Source organism: Haematobia irritans, chromosome 3, assembly GCF_050003625.1.
Source record: "Haematobia irritans isolate KBUSLIRL chromosome 3, ASM5000362v1, whole genome shotgun sequence".
NCBI classification, from domain to species: Eukaryota; Metazoa; Arthropoda; class Insecta; order Diptera; family Muscidae; genus Haematobia; species Haematobia irritans.
In genome coordinates, this window is record NC_134399.1 from 220,276,162 (window position 1) to 220,298,120 (window position 21,959).

The following is a 21,959-nucleotide window of genomic DNA, read 5'->3' on the forward strand; positions in this document are numbered from 1 at the left end:
AGTATATTCTAAAGACCAGGGGAAACTAGAATCTGTTGGTATGCCTCTGGCCACCTGCAAGCTCTTACTGCGTGAGAAGGTTGTTATGATGGTCAATATTCGATGGGAGAATTGCAAGGGTTGTAACGACACCAAGCAAATATGACCCCATTTAAACTTAAACCGCACACTAGATATGTTAGTGTTCTCAAGGCGTCAGATAGCACTTCTGATATCTGCTATAACGGGTCGCTGCCTGATAGGCGAATTTGCAAAAACTATAGGTGCGAAGTATAATGACTATTGTATAAGCTGTCATGATGTGGAGGAAAAGGAATCAATTAAACACCTCTTGTGTGAGTGTCCTGCTTTTTGTGTAAGGCGTAAGCGAATTTTAGGAGCATATAGCTTTAGATTACTGGCGGACCTGGAAAACGTTAACTTAAGCAGGTGAACAGTTTTTGACTTTCCAAATGGAATAAAGTGATGGTTATTCAGATATTTTTCCATACACGCTGCCTCCATCGAGAATAAGAAACACTGGCTGATAGACGCTGCAACATGTAACTTGCTACTTGTAACTCAACATCATTATTTTATTAATGCAAAAAATTATGTTAAAAGTGATGTGATAGTAGTGTAAATATTACATTTGTAAGAATTTATAATTGTTTAATAAAATTAATAAACATCTAAACAATCGTGTTTTACTTGACCACAATAATTCTTTTACAATTATCTTAAAATTTCTTAAATTCTATAATATATGGTGGTCATTATATATATATTTTTTTGTTTTTTTTTTTTTTTTGTTATTGTTAACTTCGCTATTGCTTCTTCTTTAGTGTTTTTGTTTTTGGAAAAATATATTTTCTTTTATTTATTATATATCTTGTCTTGTTTACTATACTATAATATTTCCTTAGACTTTATATAAATCTTATGACTATGTGTTCCTAAACTACTATGTTGAATTATAAAAGAATATAATTCTTATTGTTCTGATATTGTGATCAAATAAAATAAAACATCTGTAATTTATTCGACTTTTAAAAAATAAAAAAAATAAAATGCACTTTTCTGATTGTTTGAAGCGGCTCTTATTGGCGTCATTCTAAATGTATCCAGAAAGGCACCTAATAATTGCACTCATGAGATACTTGGCGTGGTACAACTTCTCAACTTGACGTGGTACAACTTCTCAATAGTGACGGCGCTTTTCCGAGGAGTTTTAAATATCGTATACGACTTTTTTCGACGTGGTGGGGATTCTCAGAAACGCCCTCAAATTCAAAAATGTTGGCAGGGATGTTACCTTTTTTACGGGAGATTCACTTGGAAATCTTAATCTTACTGACTTTTTGAAGTTCTTAGGTTCGAGCCAATTTTTAATGAAATTAGGTGATAAAGAAGATCAGTGCATATACCCTGCCAACATTTTTTGAATTTGGGGACTCTTTTGAGAATCCCCACTACGTCGAAAACAATCATATACGACATCAAAAACTCGTCGGAAAAGCGCCGTCACTATTGAGAAGTTGTACCACGCCAAGTTACTACAAAAATGTTTCGCATGAGTGCAATTATTAGGTGCCTTTATAGATCAATTTAGAACGACGCCAATAAGGGACCCTCCAAACAATCAGAAAAAGTGCATTTTAAGATAGTTGTAAAAGAATCATTGTGGTCGAGTAAAACACGTTTGTTTAGATATTTATTAATTTGATTAAACATTTACAAATTCTTAAAAATATAGCATTTATACCACTATCACATTACATTTAACATAATTTTTGGCATTAATGATGATGTTAAGTTACAAGTAGCGAGTTACATGTTGCTGCGTCTATCAACCAGTGTTTTTATTCCATGGAGGCAGCGTGTCTGTAAAATATCTGAAAAACAATCACTTTATTCCATTTGGAAAATCACCAAATTGTTCACCAATATACCTTTCACAATTTTAAGCGTATAATCTATGTTTTCAGAACTTTATTTTCTTTTTATTTAATTAAAATATAACAAGCTGGTTGCGCTTGGCGTTTCACAAAAAAAATGGCTTTTTTAACAGTAGGGATGGCAAATTACTTGCATGTACTTTTTGATGTACCTTTTCATGATGGTTGAAGTGACATTTACGAGTCTGTGGTAACGATGAGGTTGAAATGGAACTTTGAAATGCTGGCAGGGTATATGGGAGCTAAATCTAAATCTATTGTATATGAAAATCTGCCAAGTGTTGTGCAAATTGAAGTACGCAACTTTATCACAATTGAGGATTGTATTTAAGGAACTATGCTCTCAAGACAATAATACATTGGCAGACATACATACGGAGATGTCTAAATTTGCTTTTGAGACGATTGATATACTAAACTATGGGTTTCAAACCGCTCCGTTCTGAATGTTACATAAAAATTAAGGAACTTATTACTTTAACGAGTACTTACATATTTGAAATTATGTGGGTTTAAAAATGCTACAATGGCCACACTTCTACCTTAAATATGTATGTGTTCTGTGTGTAACATATGCGCTCTTGTACTGTACATACATCCGCCTCGAATTAGAGATAGCCCAGATAGACGAATACAATCAGCTGTTAATTTCGCATCAATTTGGAATGTATATTTTTATATTTATATTTCAAAAGGAATCCTTAGCATTTATTATTAAAAAGGCTTGATTGGGGAGAAGGATATCAATCTTGTCATTTACTATTGGTGAAAAAAAGAAATGTCTAATAACAAACTACATTAGGTTAATTGTTTTTGACTGAAATCTAAAAATGAATGGGGTGAAATTGTTGAAAACAGCATTTAAAGATCAAAAGGAAATTGTTCTTGTAAATTTTAGTAGTGAAAATCCCTACAATGCTTTCGTGGATGCAGGTAATTATATCCTAAACAAAGTAATTTATTAAAGAATATATAATTATTTCTATTTCTTTAAATAGTAAAGAAGGCTTATAATATTCCTATCAATGCTCAGATTGAAGTTCTTTCTACGGGCTTCTTACTAAAACCACATCTGTTTGAAGCCTTCGTTGGTCAATATATTAATCATATAGATCTTATATTGGATATTAAAGTCACAGGTAAATATGAATAGAACTTCAAAATGTTGTAGTTGAGATCATTGTTCCACATATTAAGGCAAAATAATTTCGATATTTTATAGATGTACTTCGAAGTTCAATTCAGCAACCATTGATCGCCGAAACTATATCCAATTCTAATACTTATATAAAGCAAGAGGAAAACTATGAACATTTGGATATTGACGATGGGGAAAAAGACGAAGAAGAATTTTTAATGTCTTCAGATCTACAAACGCAATCTCCTACTCAAAGCTGTTCATACAAAAAACAGAACGTTTATCAACATTTCCCCACTAAAGATGTAAGTAGGACTAATTTTGAAAATTGTGTTCATTCCCAGTTTTATATAAATAGGAAAGCTAAACATAGCATCATGCAGCAATTAATTAGAATTTAACCTCGGGTGGTGTCGCAATGTATTGAATGGCCTCAGAGAGGTTAAAATAATGGGCTACCATTACACCTATCCCACTCTAATTCAAAAGAAATGCAACTTTCTTAATAAGTACCCCAAAGGCTCAGGTACAAGCATCCCATAAATTAATTGCTTTGGAAAAAATTACATGATTTTAAAATTTGTTGTAATCACATAACTACAAAAAATGTTTTTTAATCTACTTATCTTTTTGCGTTTTCTATAGGAAATATTGAAACTACCTGAAATACATGAACTGGTTAAATTCCCCAAGATGGCCAACCAATATCTTTCCCAAATAGCACAGACTATTGTAAAATATGTGGTTAATAAGGAATCAAATCGAAAGTAAGTAGAATAAGTGAAAATAGCATTAACCTCTCCTAACTGAAATCTTTAAGTGGGCCAAAGCTTATCGAAGTGTGTGATCACACTAGGCAAGTCTCAAAACTTTTTTCAGGGCCATTTTCGATATTACCGATTTATACTAATATCATGATGTGATATATCCAATATAAGCTAAACATGTTTGCTGGTTTAACTGTGGCAAGGAATTCCCTTTTGATTTCTGTCAAACAAGTGGTTTCATAGCCGTTTGGACTCTGCTATAAGAAGAAGGGAAATTATCATTGAGCTAAACATAGAATAAGGAAGAAGTTCACCTCCTTTGATATGACAATGGACAAGATAATCTGACTTAACCTTATTCCTAGGTGTAGAATTTTGTAAAATTCAGTTAGATATAATCTAAACTATTTCTGGTTGTAATGGGTTGTAATCTGAACATATACGGTATGTGGGTCTGAATGCAGTGAGGGTCGTAGCCCATGGGAATTATTCGAATTATCATGAACGTATTTGAAAATTATCCCTTAACACCCAGCACATGGAAACAATCTGGAAGCCTTTCCAAATTTATTCCTTATATTTTATTCGTGGAAGCCTTTCCAAATTTATTCCTTATAAAATAGTTTTGTTCTGTAGTTAATGCATTAGGATAGCGGGGAGCCACCTTGATGCAATGGTTAGCATGTCCGCCTGGTTCGATACCTGCTTCGACCTAACACCAAAAAGTGGATTATCCCACCTCTGTAATGCTGATGACATTTCTGGCTGTTTCAAAGTTTCTCTGAGTGGTTTCGCTGCAATGTGGAACGCCGTTCGGACTCGGCTATAAAAAGGAGGTCCCTTGTCATTGAGCTTAACATGGAATCTGACAGCAGAGAAGTTCACCAATGTGGTATCACAATGGACTAAGTGAGCCTGATACATCGGGCTGCAACCTAACCTAACCTAGGTTTGCTATAGTTCCAGTCTGCTATTTCAGCCCCACTTAGACTATTCAGTCCATTGAGTTACCACAGTGGTGAACTTTTCTCTTAACGCTGAGAGCTGCTCGATTATATGTTTAGCTCAATGATAAGGGACCTCCATTCTATTTTCAAGGCCGGAGGGAAGGGTGAAACCACATAGAAAAGCTCTGAAACACACAACCGCTGGAAAACTTTTTGGCATCCGGTCATTTGGAAAATTCTGTAGACTATTCTGACGGTTATAAAAGAACATACACGTATATTATTAAGATTATTGATAGAGGTTGTAACATCAGCTATATATGGTACATAGTCAGCCTTATAGAAATTTAATTTTTATAAAAAATTTTGTTAAAATTTTATTTTTATTGAGATTTTCGTCAAAATTTAATTTTTATAGAAAATTTCGTCAAAATCTCATTTTTATAGAAAATTTCGTAGAAATTTCATTATTATAGAAAATCAAATTTTTATAAAAATTTTGTTGAAATTTCATTAAAAATTATTTTTTTTAAATTTTGTTGAAATTTAATTTTTATAGAAAATTTCGTGAAATTTTAATTTTTATAGAAAATTTCGTAAAAATTTCATTGTAGAAAATTTCGTAGAAATTTCATTATTATAGACAATTTCGTCGAAAATTAATTTTTATAGAAAATTTCGTCGAAATTTAATTTTAATACAAAAAAAGCTTTTATAGGAAAATTGGACAAAATATTGATTCTTACTAACATTGAATATGCCCGCTCATATATTAACTACGCCATACACATTTTAGGTTATCCCGAGAACAAATTTTGCAATTAGCTGAAATGATAGCGGATATTATTCCAGGATTGAACAAGGGAGAAATGCAACTCAAATTATTTGAAACCTACAACAACTACATGAACAGTTCAAGTGAATGCGCAACTTCATCTACGTCAAGATTTGCTTGTAAGCATATTTTATGAAAGATGAAAGATGTTTCAAATGTCTGAATGTTTTTTTTTTTTATTATTACCATAGACTATCTTAACGATCCCAGCGATTCCGATTCTCAAGAGCTCTATGCCCAATGTGATAGCACAAATAGTGCTCGTAAATTACCTAGCTCACAAGTATATAACAATTTGATTGCATACATTTTTATCGTTGATAGTATTAATTATAAAATTAATTTCATTAAATTTCCAGGACATGTGCCAAATGCCAGAAATTCGTAGATTATTAAGACTACGAAAATTGGAAAATAAACATCGGGTCAAAATTGCCAAGTCTATAATAGCATATATACAGTTCCCCAATCCAGAGACAACGTATGTATACAAGCAAACATTGTTTCCATTGAACGAAACGAATTCGATCGTATTTTAAAAGAAAATTAATTTAATTTTGCGCAACTAAAAGTCCAAAACAATATAACCTCCAAACTTTTAATTTGTTTGTAAAATTATATTATCATACAATTTGAAAAGATATCAAACATTGATAAAAAATTATTCTCTCATAGAACATTGATTAACCAAGCATAGATGAGTTCATCAACTATTTATTTGTGTCTAATTCCTCCTAAAAATAGATTGACAAGAGAAGATTTCATGGAACTGGCTAAATCTATTGCGGAAGTTTTTCCATTAGAAATACCAGAAACATATTATGTACCATCCATTAAAAAACAAATACAAAAAGGTAAATTATATGATGCCTATAACCAAAGCAGGACACGACTCAGAGCTGCTGGTATAATAAAGCGACGGCATAAATTCGACACAGATCAGCATTGTAAGTCTTAACATCAAGAGCAACTCTACTAGAAATGTCTAAATGATATTTTTTGATTGAAACTATTTTTTAAAGCTGTGGAAAAGTCCAGTTCCAGCGAAGAGGAACAAGTTGACGATTTTGATACTAAGGAGTTGGAATTGCTAAATCCTTCTAAGAACGAATCATGGGATACAGTATTAACAACGTGGAAGAAATCTCATCGTTATAGACAAAATCAATTAAAAACTCGAAATATGCAGCCAACACTTTATATAGTTGAATATAGTATTCTATTGAATGCAAAATGGCATGAACTAGTAAGTAAATAACCAATATTAAAAGCTTTATTACTTTTTTGATTTTTATAGAAATTTTCGTCAAAATTTCATTTTTATAGAAAATTTCGTCGAAATTTTATTTCTATAGAAAATTTCGTCGAAATTGTATTTCTATAGAAAATTTTGTCGATATTTTATTTTTATAAAAAATTTCGTCGCAATTTTATTTTTATAAGGAATTTCGTTGAAATTTTATTTTTATAAAAAATTTCGTCGTAAATTTATTTTTAGAAAATTTCGTCCAAATTTTATTTTCATAGAAAATTTCGTCGAAATTTTGTTATAGAATATTTCGTTGAAATTTTATTTTTATAGAAAATTTCGTCGAAATTTTATTGTTATAGAAAACTTCGTCCAAATTTTATTTTTTAGAAAATTTTGTCGAAATTTCATTTTTATAGAAAATTTCGTCAAAATTTAATTTTATTGGAAAATTTTGTTGGAATTTTATTTTATAGAAAATTTCGTCAAAATTTTATTTTTATAGAAAATTTCGTCAAAATTTAATTTTTTTAGAAAATTTCATTTGTTTCATTTTTATAGAAAATTTTGTGAAATTTCGATTTTTTATAAAAAATTTCGTCGAAACTTTATTTTCTCTAAATTTTATTGTTATAGAAAATTTCGTCAAAATTTAATTTTTGTAGAAAATTTCATTGAAGTTTGATTTTTATAGAAAATTTTGTGAAATTTTGAATTTTTATAAAATTTCGTCGAAATTTTTATAGAATATTTCGTCCAAATTTTTTTGTTACAGAAAATTTTTCATATTTCATAAATTTTTCATAATGTCATATTTATAGAAAATTTTGTTGAAATTTTATTTTTATAGGAAATGTCATTGCAGTTTTTGTAGAAAATTTCGTCGACATATTATTTTTATAGAAAATTTCTTCGAAATTTTATTATTATAGAATATTTCGTTGAAATTTTATTGAAAGCTCATTTTTATAGAAAATTTCGTCCAAATTTTATTTTTTTTAATTTCGTCGAAACTTAATTTTTATAGAAAATTTCGTCGAAGTTTATTATTATAGAATATTTCGTTGACATTTTTATAGAAAATTTCGTCCAAATTTTATTGTTATAGAAAATTTCGTCAAAGTTTCATTTTTATAGAAATTTTCGAAAAAAAAATTTTATAGAAAATTTCGTCAATATTCAATTTCGACAAAACTTTTTTATAGAAAATTTCGTCAATATTCTATTTTTATAGAAAATTTCATTGAAGTTCCATCTTTTATAGAAAATTTCGTCAAAGTTTCATTTTTATAGAAAATTTCATTGAAGTTCCATTTGTGTAGGTTAGGTTAGGTTATGTTAGGTGGCAGCCCGATGTATCAGGCTCACTTAGACTATTCAGTCCATTGTGATACCACATTGGTGAACTTCTCTCTTATCACTGATTGCTGCCCGATTCCATGTTAAGCTCAATGACAAGGGACCTCCTTTTTATAGCCGAGTCCGAACGGCGTTCCACATTGCAGTGAAAGCACGTAGAGAAGCTTTGAAACCCTCAGAAATGTCACCAGCATTACTGAGGTGGGATAATCCACCGCTGAAAAATTTTTTGGTGTTCGGTCGAAGCAGGAATCGAACCCACGACCTTGTGTATACAAGGCGGGCATGCTAACCATTGCACCGTGGGGGAGCCATTTGTGTAGAAAATTTCGTTGAAGTTCCATTTGTGTAAACAACTTCGTCCAAATTTAATTTTTTAGAAAATGTCAAAATTTAATTTGTAAAGAAAATGTTGTAGAAATTTTATTTTTATAGAAAATTGCCTTAACATTTTATTTTTATAGAATATTTCGTCCAATTTTTATTTTTATTGCAAATATCGTTGAATTTTTTTATAGAAAATTTCGTCGAAATTTTTATAGAAATTTGATTTAAAAAAATCGTCGAAATTTGATTTTTATAGAAAATATTTTTGAAATTTGATTTGTATAGAAAAGGTCAAGATTTCATTTTTAAGAAAATGTTGCCAAAATTTTATTTTGATAGAAAATTTCTTTGAATTTTTGTTTTGTTAGAAATTTCATTGAAATTTTATTTTTATAGAAAATTTTGTCAATATTTCTTTGAAATTTTACTTTTATAGGTGTGATATATTAAATAAAAGACCGGAGTTTGTCTAATACAATATTTAACTTTATTTTTAACTGCACGCAAGAACGGCAAAAATCCAAGTGATCTGTAAATTGTTTTCTAATTACCATCGAAGGCATATGTGCATAAAAGGGCTATATACATACATTGTTATGCTATATACATAAAACAGGTTTTTGCTTATGTGCTATTCAATCTGTTATACTATGCATAATCTAAGAGGGAGTTAGAATATAATTGTTATACTATTTATACTCTGAGCGCATCTACTCACTAATAATAACATTCGTCTCTCATTAATGCATTTTACATTGTGTTGTATGTTATTAACAGTGTTGTATAAAACTATGAGAATACCACATATGCCCCCTTCTTAATTTAGAAAATACAATGTATGCTAATAATACAAAAAAAATCATTTAAGTAATACAATAACAATCTTGAAATTCATTGTTTTTTTCTATGTCTTAAATTATATCTTTGTATTTGTTTCACATTTTCAGTATTGATTTCATTATGATTTTCATAATTATTAATTGATATTTTTTGCAAAGGATCTAAAAGTGTACTTGGAATTTCATAATTTGAGTTACATTCTATCATTTGATTTATATGTCTTTTCCAAATGACATTATCATGAGATTTTACCAAATAAATTTGTTTTCCCAATTTTTTGTGAATTGTTGCTTTTTTCCAAGAAACCTTGCCAGGTAATGAGTAGTCTTTAACCATTACTGGAGCATTCAAATCAAAAGTTTTGTTTTTAGATCCTTTGTAAAATTTCTTTTGATTTTGTTGCTGCTTTTCAACATTCGTTTTAACATTTTCCTTGCTTTGAAATTTTACATGCCGTTTGGGGTTAATTAGATCTAATCTTGTTCTTAACGACCTTCCATTAAACATTAGAAAAGCAGGCGAAACCCCTGTGCTAGAATGTATTGTGTTTCTATAATCTAGAAGAAATCGGTTTAACGCATTATTGAAATCATATGATTCTACTTTATAAAGATTACGTTTTAGTGAAGTTTTAACTGTTTTTACCATGTTTTCAGCCTGACCATTTGTTGAGGGATTCCCTACGGGTATTGTTTTGTGCTCTATGCCATTCATTTTAAAAAAATCTTCACATTCTTTGGAAACAAATGAAGTTCCGTTATCTGAAACAACACACCTAGGCAATCCAAAACGCGCAAACGTTTCCCTCAAAACCTCAATCACTGCTTTACTAGTCGTATTTTTCGCCATATCAATACACTCAACCCATTTACTGGTGCTATCTACTATTATTAAACACCAACGGTTCATGAATGGCCCAAAAAAATCTATGTGTATGCGAGACCAAACATCATCCGCCCTTCTCCAGGGAATGAGTTCTTGGCGTGGTGGGTCTGCCCTAGTCATTAAACATGCCTCACAACCTCTCACTAAATCCTCCAAGCTTTGACCTTGCTTGGGCCACCAACAACACTCTCTCGCCATTGCTTTCATCTTGACTATTCCCATATGTGTGGAATGTAAAAATTTTAAAATATTTGGAATTAAAGATTTTGGTATAACAACTCTGTATCCCCAAAACAAACATCCATTTTCCACGGAGAGTTCAGATTTTTTAAGGAAAAATGGCTTCAAATTCGAATCTGAACATCGATCTGGCCATCCATTTATCGTCAACCTAATAACTTCTTGCAACAAAATATCGGAGCTGGTTTCCATTTTAATGGTTTCAAAATCTAAATATTTCCTGTCTCCGGGCAATTGTTTGAGGAAGTTAACGTATATATCGGTGGACTTAAATATTGACTGATTGATTTCTCTTGGAAATCTTGAAAAATAATCAGCGGCATTTGCATTAGATTTTATATGCTCTACATCAAATGTATAGCCAGACAAAAACAAAGCTATTCGTTGCAACCTATTTGAAGCCATCTGTGGAATACCTTTCTTGGGATTTAATATGTGCTGAAGAGGCTTGTTATCCGTAACCATAGTGAATTGACGACCATATAAATACTGGTGAAACTTTTTCACACCATACAATATTGCAACGGCCTCCCTATCCAATTGGGAATAGTTTTTCTCAGCCTGAGATAGTGTTCTCGAAGCAAATTCGATGGGCCTTTCTACTCCCTCACTATTAATCTGAGTTAAAATAGCACCCACACCCACGCGACTGGCATCTACTATCAACTTTGTTTTAAAATCGGGGTTGTAATGTGCCAAAGAAATGTCAGAAATCAAAATGTTTTTTAGTTCGTCCACTGATTGTGAACATAGATCGTCCCACCTAAACTCACAATCTGTTTTCAGGAGAGAATAAAGAGGATTCAAAAGTGTGGCTATATCCGGTACAAACCGCCTATAAAAATTAATCATCCCTAAAAATGATTGCAATTCTTTTACATTCGTTGGATATTTAATTTTCTGAATATGCAAAACTTTTTCCGGATTCATGTGCAGACCCTTTTTGTCGATGATGTGACCTAGGTATTGAATTTTATTTTGAAAAAAATCACATTTTTCAATAGAAAGTTTAAAACCACTATCTCTTAACAACTTTAGAACATTATAAAGCCTTTCAATATGACTCTTCCTATTTGGTGCTGTTATCAGTACATCATCTAGAAAAACTACCACTCCTTCCAAACCCATCAATAAAGAATCCATAATTCTTTGGAATATGGAAGGGGCGGAAGCTAGTCCGTAAATAAGTCGAGTGTATTGAAAAAGGCCTTTGGAGGTCGATATGGTAGTAAACTTCCTTGATTCCTGTTCTAATTCAATCTGTTGGTAGGCCATTGTTAAATCCAATTTTGAAAATTCCTCACCTTCATATAGTTTTGCAAACATCTCCTCAATTCGAGGTAGAGGATATTTATCGATATTCAAACAAGGGTTCACTGTTACTTTAAAATCCCCGCATATTCTGATATCCCCATTTTTCTTTATAATGGGTACAATTGGTGTCCCCCATTCACTAAAATCAACAGGTTCTAACACATTCATTGAAACTAATTTGTCAATTTCCATCTCTACCTTTTCTTTAATGGCCAAAGGAACTGGTCTGGGTCTAAAAAATTTCGGTTGAGACCCTTCTTTTAAATTGAGACACGCCTTGCCTTTTTTAAACAAACCCAAAGATCCATCAAAAATGTCAGAAAATTTCTTTAAAATCTTTCCTTTTTCTAAATCCATATTTTCAGAGTAATTGAAATTAGCGAGTTGAACTTCGAATGTTCTTAAAAAATCTCTACCCAATAATGGTGGTCCGCCATTTTCTATAATTAGCATGGACATTTTTTTTCTTTTATCACCATATTTGACATTTACTTCGCACATACCAATTGGCATAATACTTTCACCGTTATATGTTTTCAATAATACTTTCACCGGTTTCAATTCACAATTTGAAAATTTTGATAAAAAGGTTTCTTTAGATATAACATTATATTCCGACCCTGTATCTAATTCCATTTCAAACATTTTTTCATTTATTAAAACTTTAATTTTAATCGGACCATCTTTTATACTTCTCATAGAAAATAAACTTATCTCTTCCTCTTCTTTAATAAAATTTAATTTTTGCGTTTTACACATTTTCTTTAAATGCCCGCGTTTCTTACATAAATTGCATTTATAATTCTTGAACTTACAGGCAGCACTACTGTGGTTTGTAAATCCGCACACGGCACATTGCTGTTGTTGTTGCCTTCCATTTCTTTTTTCGCCACCTTGACCATGTGTTTTCGTCTCTTCCACATTTTTTCGCATACCTTGTCTCTTCACATAATTAATATCGGCGTCTCTCTTCACCTCCACTTTCTGGTATTGCTGAAGTATGTATTCGGCATTGTTGGCGATTTCCAGAACTTTTTCAAAAGATGCCGTTACCGGTTCCAAAAATATTTTGTCTTTGGCTGGACCTTTTTCCAAACCCATAATGAATTTGTCGCGAATGGCAGTATTAAGATCTGTTCCAAATTCACAATTAGCAGCTAACGATCTTACTCTCACTGCCCATTCGTTGATAGTTTCTGATTGTGATTTAACAGCGCTATAAAACTTACAACGCTCAGCGAAACCACTCGTTGCTGTTTTGAAGTGACTATTCATAACTTTCATACATTCTTCAAATTTTACGGTCTTACTTTCCACTTGCAAAGGCGATAGTAAATTTTGCAGTAGCATATAAGCACCTTCCGACAGTGATGTAATCAAAATTGCCTTCTTTTTTGCTTCATTGGTTATGTCATTAGCCACCAAAAACTGTTCCATTTGCACCACAAATATTTTCCAAGATTTTTCGGCATGGTCGAAAAATGGAACTCTTCCAATTATTGGTGCGTTACTTGCACTTTGACTTGGAGTAACGTTGTCGACAGTCATTTTACAAAAAATATATAATTTTTATTTTAACTCGTCGCCACTGTGATATATTAAATAAAAGACCGGAGTTTGTCTAATACAATATTTAACTTTATTTTTAACTGCACGCAAGAACGGCAAAAATCCAAGTGATCTGTAAATTGTTTTCTAATTACCATCGAAGGCATATGTGCATAAAAGGGCTATATACATACATTGTTATGCTATATACATAAAACAGGTTTTTGCTTATGTGCTATTCAATCTGTTATACTATGCATAATCTAAGAGGGATTTAGAATATAATTGTTATACTATTTATACTCTGAGCGCATCTACTCACTAATAATAACATTCGTCTCTCATTAATGCATTTTACATTGTGTTGTATGTTATTAACAGTGTTGTATAAAACTATGAGAATACCACAATAGGAAATTTCGTCGAAATTTTATGTTTATAGAAAGTTTCGTGGAAATTTTATGTTTATATAAAAAGTTTCGTCGAAATTTGATTTTTATAAAAAAAAACTTCCGTCAAATTTCATTTTTATAGAAAACTTCTTCGAAATTTAATTTTTATAGAAAATTTCGTCGAAATTTGATTTTTATAGAAAATATCGTTGAAATTTGATTTGTATAGAAAAAGTCAAGATTTTATTTTTAAAAAAATTTTGCCAAAATTTTATTTTGATAGAAAATTTCTTTGAATTTTTGTTTTGTTAGAAATTTCATTGAAATTTTATTTTTAAAGAAAATTTTGTCGCAATTTCATTTTTGTAGGAAATTTCTTTGAAATTTTACTTTTATAGGAAATTTCTTCGAAATTTTATGTTCATAGAAAGTTTCGTCGAAATTTTATGTTTATAGAAAGTTTCGTCGAAATTTGATTTTTATAAAAAAATCAAACTTCGTCAAATTTCATTTTTATAGAAAATTTCTTCGAAATTTAATTTTTATGGAAAATTTCGTCGAAATTTGATTTTTATAGAAAAGTTCGTCAAAATTTTATTTTTATATAAAAGTTCGTAAAAATTTTATGCAAATATTGGATTTTCTAAAGAAAATTTCGTCGAAATTTAATTCTTATAAAAAAATTCGTTGGAGTTTTTTATAGAAAATTTCGTAGAAATTTGATTTATATAGAAAATCTCGTCAACATTTTATTTTTATAGAAAATTTCGTCAAAATTTTATTTTTATAGAAGATTTCGTCAAAGTTTGATTTTAATACAAAAAAGTTTTTATAGAAAAGTGACAAAATATGGATTCGTACTAACATTTATTTTTTTCAGATTGAAATCGATTTTAATATGTTATATCCCAAGGCAAAGGACATTTATAATTGGAAAAACTATTGCGATAAAGTAATGGATAGAGCCAGAAATGTTCGAGATAATTGTATTAAGGATATATTTAAAAATATCGAAGATGCAGAACGAAATGGCGATGAAAGTGAGTTCTAAAAATGTTTTAAACCAAATAAAAAATTTGACTTTATTTTAAAATGTTGTCCTTAACATAGATGCGAAATTGGCTATAGCATTGTTATTAATACCATACCTATTGCCACAGTCTAGAAAGCAACGAAGACAAGAGGTCCAAGAGTGCTTTGTAACACACACTCAGGTAAAATTTCAAGAAGTTAATTTTCAATTTTATTATATTCGATAATCTATTTTTTATAGACCGATCCATTTGAAACGCCTAATGAGAAACGTTCAAAAAGCGAAAGTGATCCAAATATTTATTTTATTGGGAATAGCGAACAAGTAATTAGTCATGCCTATGTGGATATTGTGGGACTAAGAATAAAGTTTGATAATCCACTAAGAGCTGTGGAGGTATGTTTTAAATGTTTCCATACCATGAATATGCGATATCCCAAATCCTGTTTCAATGTCTGGGTTTTGATTCAACAACTAATTTTTAATTTAATTAAAAAAAATGAACCTGTTGCACCTGGTATAACCACTCTAATCAATGATGTTAAAAATGAGGGCACAATCTCTGATGTGACTGCAGAAGATGATACAAATGTTTACCGATTGAATTTGACCTATTAGAGGCGTTAATTTTATATGATTCTCAAATGAAATTTATTGCTTTTATTTTAAGATTTGAAAACAATTCAATTATATTTTTAAGTAAAACTAGATTAAGTCTATCTCAGCATAACTAAATCATAAGCTATATTACTATTTCATCGACATCTATATTTTTCTGTGTTAGTATTAGTTGCAATATATCATACATATATATATTTTGGTAAATGTATTTTTTTACGAGTCATATTGGTTTTATCAATTAAAAACTATTAAGAAAAATCTATTTCTTCTATATCCGTAGTAGTTCGGCAGTTTTATTTCTGAAGTGTGTATAAAGCGGCTAGATGGTATAAGTCAGAGACTGATATCTATGGGAAATTGGTAGGCTATGCTGGACCGCCGGTGAACTCGCAATCTAGTATCGATTTTTCAACGTTTGTTTTTATGGTAGTAATCGCGTACAATAAACGTCGATTGAAGTGGGTATTTTTGGCTGAAGCCGAAAACGATGGTCGGCAAAAAGGGGAATATCGGTCAAAAGCGAATCTTTCTTAAAACCAACGTTAAGCCACCACTAATAAAATTAAAAAAAGCTTCGGTTTATATTTTTGGTTCAATGCCGAATTTGAGTTTTCGGTCGAGCTTTATGCCCATGTTTCCAAATCCACTTCCAGGTGAAGTGGATTTGGAAACATGGGCATAAATTTGGAAACATGGGCATTATTCCACGATTTTGGTGTCCTACAATCCACTTTCACCGGAATTTTCGTGAAATCAATTCACTTGCAAAAGTCTTGGTGAAAGTTCAATTATGTCCAAGATGGGTGTATTTCCGGTTAAAAAAGTACTCGCGTAAAAAATCTGTAATGTTTTATATTTAACCCTCTAATGCTCCAATTTTTTTGCCAGCTGATTAAATATTCAATGTTAAATACAAAAGCAAGAAAACTAAAGAAGAAAAATTTGTACGGTAAAATTCAGTAAATATATGCTACAAAGCCTCATGAACAGTTTCAACTAAGTTTTCTTTTTATTTTACCCATTTTTGTTGTCTTAAGGTGCGTTTTACTAAATGCTTCTTGATTTAATGAAGCCCGCCTAAAGGCGGGATTGGGCATTACAGGGTTAATACATGAGTTTTATTAAAACTGTGTCATTTTTAATTAAAACAATAATAAATTACAATAAGTCTATTGATTCCACTTATTTCGATTTCCGCCTTAGTGAATTTTTGGGTGATTTGTGCAACCCAGCTAGTTACAGAAAAGTTCAAAAAAGAACGTGGAATTAAGAACACCAAATTTTCACGTTCGTGGATTTGACGTGAATAGTGGAAGTGGAATTGAAGTCGATATCGGAACATGGGTGTTAATGTGTAGCCTCTCACTATTCACCAGAAGCTGACCGTGTCATAACAAATTAAGGAGCTGAATATAAGACGTTCCTCCGAAGACAAATGCAATTACAAGCTTCAGTCGAAGTAACATTTGCCAATCGGGTAATAGAAGTGCTAGTCATGCCTGTTATGGGTCTCACAGCTCTTTACACCACACCTCTCAAAAAGTTAGTTGTTCTGACTCATACGTGAGAAAACTTTTTTCGGGCTCCTGATCGAAAAATGTTAACAGCTGATATTTTCTTCAATGCATTTTATTTGTAGGGAGAAACTTTAAACAAATAAATAAAAAATATAGTTTCTGTCTGCAAAATAAAAAGCATTTCAGAAAAATTAACTGTTTACATTTATTGATTAGAAAACCTAAACAAGTGTTCTTACGTATGAGTCAGAACAACTAACTTTTTGAGTGGTGTACAGTGCAGTGAGACCAAGAACAGGCATGATAAAAAACATGTTCGTTAAAATTTTTAAGGTCTGTGTTTCTGCTGTATTATCTACAAACATATATCTTTGAATATAAATTAGAAAAAACGTATGTTGTGCAGTTTACAAAGCCCACCCTAATACACAAATACAAATTATGCGCCCTTCCTAAAAGACTTGGATACCATAATTTATTCCTCCTCCAAGCGTAAATGTTAATGTCAAATGTGCACGCAACTTCCGTTGATTAGCTTGCATATTTGCAATTGAACTCTATCACAATGGATTTTTTCAGTAATAAAACATCAATGTTTGTTCAATAGAAAATCAAACGGTTGTGTCAATTCGTGGAGCATTGAAAATAATTTGCATTAAAACATACATTTTACACTAGAAACATTATTTTATCCCGCTATCAAGTATGAGAATCCGTGAGGCAGTCCTTGGTTGTTTATTCTTGATGTTATTGCTTAGTAGAGCCTACTCCAATGTAAGATTTAAGAGATTGTTCCCAAGACACATTTAATCAATTGAATTTTTGTATTGCTGCACAGCCCCTAAAGTTAGAAATACATTTTGAGACGGCTGTCAATATTTTGGACGAAACAACAGTCTTACCCAGTCCAATACCAAACAAGGAATATATACGACACCGAAGAAACACATGGTCCAAACGGTACGCTACCCAAATGCAAGCTCCACAATCATTTTTAGAACTCATATTAGGTGTCTTCGATACACTACAATTTGGTAAACGAAAACTAGGAGCTCCTTCTTAAATAATTCGTAGCCTGTATTAAAAATTTTAAATAGTATGTATACAATTTTAAAAATGTTGTTATTTATAGAGGAGGTAAACGGGTGAGTATTACACGAAAAAATAAATATTTATTTTTGTCAGTAATGGTCACCCAAATCAAATCATTCGTTTTGAATTTATTCTACACATTATGAACATAAGTGAGACGTTATGAGCACAAGCGAGGATTCTAGTAATAAACAAGTTTTTATGTTTGGAGCGACAAATTTGAATATCATATTAAGTGGAATTTAGGCGACTAGTGGACACCAACAGAAGCGATCGATGCTTGTTTATGATGTGTCGATGTTTTGTGTTTTCACAAAGTTTTCCATAGAAATAAAATTTTGACAAAATTTTCCATAGAAAAAAATTTTGACAAAATTTTCTATAGAAATAAAATTTTGACAAAATTTTCCATAGAAATAAAATTTTGACAAAATTTCCATAGAAATAAAATTTTGACAAAATTTTCTATAGAAATAAAATTTTGACAAAATTTTCTATAGAAATAAAATTTTGACAAAATTTTCCATAGAAATAAAATTTTGACAAAATTTTCCATAGAAATAAAATTTTGACAAAATTTTCCATAGAAATAAAATTTTGACAAAATTTTCTATAGAAATAAAATTTTGACAAAATTTTCTATAGAAATAAAATTTTGACAAAATTTTCTATAGAAATAAAATTTTGACAAAATTTTCCATAGAAATAAAATTTTGACAAAATTTTCCATAGAAATAAAATTTTGACAAAATTTTCCATAGAAATAAAATTTTGACAAAATTTTCCATAGAAATAAAATTTTGACACAATTTTCCATAGAAATAAAATTTTGACAAAATTTTCCATAGAAATAAAATTTTGACAAAATTTTCCATAGAAATAAAATTTTGACAAAATTTTCCATAGAAATAAAATTTTGACAAAATTTTCCATAGAAATAAAATTTTGACAAAATTTTCCATAGAAATAAAATTTTGACAAAATTTTCCATAGAAATAAAATTTTGAAAAAATTTTCTACAGAAATAAAATTTTGACAAAATTTTCTATAGAAATAAAATTTTGACAAAATTTTCTATAGAAATACAATTTTGTCAAAATTTTCAATAGAAATAAAATTTTGACAAAATTTTCTATAGAAATAAAATTTTGACAAAATTTTCAATAGAAATAAAATTTTGACAAAATTTTCTATAGAAATAAAATTTTGACAAAATTTTCTATAGAAATAAAATGTTAACAAAATTTTCTATAGAAATAAAATTTTGACAAAATTTTCAATAGAAATAAAATTTTGACAAAATTTTCTATAGAAATAAAATTTTGACAAAATTTTCTATAGAAATAAAATGTTAACAAAATTTTCTATAGAAGTAAAATTTTGACAAAATTTTCTGTAGAAATAAAATTTTAACAAAATTTTCTATAGAAATAAAATTTTTACAAAATTTTCTATGGAAGTAAAATTTTTACAAAATTTTCTATAGAAATAAAATTTTGACAAAATTTTCTATAGAAATAAAATTTTTACAAAATTTTCTATAGAATTAATATCTTGACAAAATTTGCTAAACAAATATAATTTTGACAAAATTGTCAATAGAAATAATATTTTTACAAAATTTTCTATAGAAATAAAATTTCGATAAAATTTCCTATAGAAACTAAATTTCGATAAAATATTCTATAAAAAAAATTTTTTGACAAAATTTTCTATAGAAATAAAATTTTGCCAAAATTTTCTATAGAAATAAAATTTTGACAAAATTTTCTACAGAAATAAAATGTTAACAAAATTTTCTACAGAAATAAAATTTTGGTAAAATTTTCTATAGAAATAATATTTTGACAAAATTTTCTATATAAAATAGAAATAAAATTTTGATTATTAATTTTGTTCGGCTTGAGGTCATAGAAACATCGATTATTGATTTGTTTTAATATTTTTTTCCAATATTTCGGTTATGACATATGACAGCAATCAATTTTATAGATCGAATCTTAAGGATAAGTGATGCAGAATTCCACAAGGAGAATGAAATAAAGATAAGACAAATATTGACCACAAACGATTTTCCAAATAGAATAATAAGCAGACGAATAAATCGCGTTAAAAATAAAACACTTGACTAAAACATAAAAAATAAGACAATTGAAGAGCCGGAACATAAAAAGGATAAGTCATACAAACCCATGACTTACGTTGAAGGATTCTCAGAGCGTTTTTTCAAATCGGACGTATATAAAAAGGACAGGATTCAAATTGCTGCACGCACATCGAGAACAGTAAAGGAATTATTCAGCAACACAAAGTCAAAAATAAAGAATGAGGACAGGAGTAATATAGTGTACAAAATGAAATGTAATGGAGACAAGTCCAACATATGCCCAATGGCATATGTTTGCACTACAATGACAAAACTTAAGACAAGACTTTCGTCGCATAAATCAGACCTTAAAACTGTAGACAAATCAGTAGAGCAAAAAACAGCACTGTGCAACAACAGGACACAAGCCCAACTTCACAGACGTCGAGATACTTGCTCAAGAGAATAATCATAGGCGTAGATACACTCTTGAGATGCGTAATATAATAGATCTCTCTCCTGACAAGAGAATGAATTTCACAAAAGACACGGAAGAATGCGCGAGAATGTATCGACACATCATAAACAAGCATCGACACACACGAAGCTTAGTGTACGGTGACTTGCAGAACGAAAAGCATCACACGAACTCACTTTAGTTATTTTCAATATATTATATCTAAAATAATATTGTGATTTGTGAACATTAAAAGTAATTAAATTTTTGTATTTTATGTAGATACAAAATCCCAGAAGAGGGTTAGTGGCACTAACCGAAATATTGGAAATAAATATTAAAACAAATCAATAATCGATTGTTTCTATGACCTCAAGCCGAACAAAATTAATAATCACAATAAACATAAAATAGGTCAACAACACTCAAAAATATTTTTAAGAAATAAAATTTTGACAAAATTTTCAATAGAAATAAAATTTTGACAAAATTTTCTATAGAAATAAAATTTTGACAAAATTTTCAATAGAAATAAAATTTTGACAAAATTTTCTATAGAAATAAAATTTTGACAAAATTTTCTATAGAAATAAAATGTTAACAAAATTTTCTATAGAAATAAAATTTTGACAAAATTTTCTGTAGAAATAAAATTTTAACAAAATTTTCTATAGAAATAAAATTTTTACAAAATTTTCTATAGAAGTAAAATTTTGACAAAATTTTCTATAGAAATAAAATTTTGACAAAATTTTCTATAGAAATAATATCTTGACAACATTTGCTAAACAAATATAATTTTGACAAAATTATCAATAGAAATATTTTTACAAAATTTTCTATAGAAATAAAATTTCCTATAGAAACTAAATTTCGATAAAATATTCTATAAAAAAATTTTGACAAAATTTTCTATAGAAATAAAATTTTGACAAAATTTTCTACAGAAATAAAATGTTAACAAAATTTTCTATAGAAATAAAATTTTGACAAAATTTTCTATAGAAATAAAATTTTGACAAAATTTTCTATATAAAATAGAAATAAAATTTTGATTATTAATTTTGTTCGGCTTGAGGTCATAGAAACATCGATTATTGATTTGTTTTAATATTTATTTCCAATATTTCGATTATGACATATGACAGCAATCAATTTTATAGATGGAATCTTAAGGATAAGTGATGCAGAATTCCACAAGGAGAATGAAATAAAGATAAGACAAATATTGACCACAAACGATTTTCCAAATAGAATAATAAGCAGACGAATAAATCGCGTTAAAAATAAAACACTTGACTAAAACATAAAAAATAAGACAATTGAAGAGCCGGAACATAAAAAGGATAAGTCATACAAACCCATGACTTACGTT

At 29.5% G+C, this 21,959-nt stretch overlaps 1 protein-coding gene and 1 long non-coding RNA gene across 3 annotated transcripts; one reads left to right on the forward strand and one right to left on the reverse strand.

Annotated features, from left to right (window-relative positions):
• Positions 1–1,660: 1,660 nt before the first annotated feature.
• LOC142230419 (uncharacterized) lies at positions 1,661–2,168 on the reverse strand. Its single transcript, XR_012720679.1, has 2 exons — positions 1,932–2,168; positions 1,661–1,874 (listed from the first exon to the last, which is right to left on the reverse strand). It is a non-coding gene; the product is annotated as an uncharacterized LOC142230419 (long non-coding RNA).
• Positions 2,169–2,567: 399 nt separating this feature from the next.
• On the forward strand, positions 2,568–15,714 carry LOC142232263 (uncharacterized). Of its 2 annotated transcripts, none has more exons than XM_075303002.1 (12): positions 2,568–2,870; positions 2,936–3,076; positions 3,160–3,380; positions 3,721–3,842; positions 5,586–5,743; positions 5,816–5,907; positions 5,984–6,105; positions 6,369–6,571; positions 6,647–6,870; positions 14,659–14,818; positions 14,889–14,992; positions 15,052–15,714. In XM_075303002.1, exons 1-12 carry the CDS (start codon positions 2,768–2,770, stop codon positions 15,427–15,429), a joined length of 2,028 nt encoding a protein of 675 aa, XP_075159117.1. In that variant the 5' UTR covers positions 2,568–2,767; the 3' UTR covers positions 15,430–15,714. The 2 variants fall into 2 exon arrangements, with proteins under 2 accessions (XP_075159117.1, XP_075159118.1); XM_075303003.1 differs by having other exon boundaries at positions 2,941–3,076.
• The last annotated feature ends 6,245 nt before the right edge of the window (positions 15,715–21,959 follow it).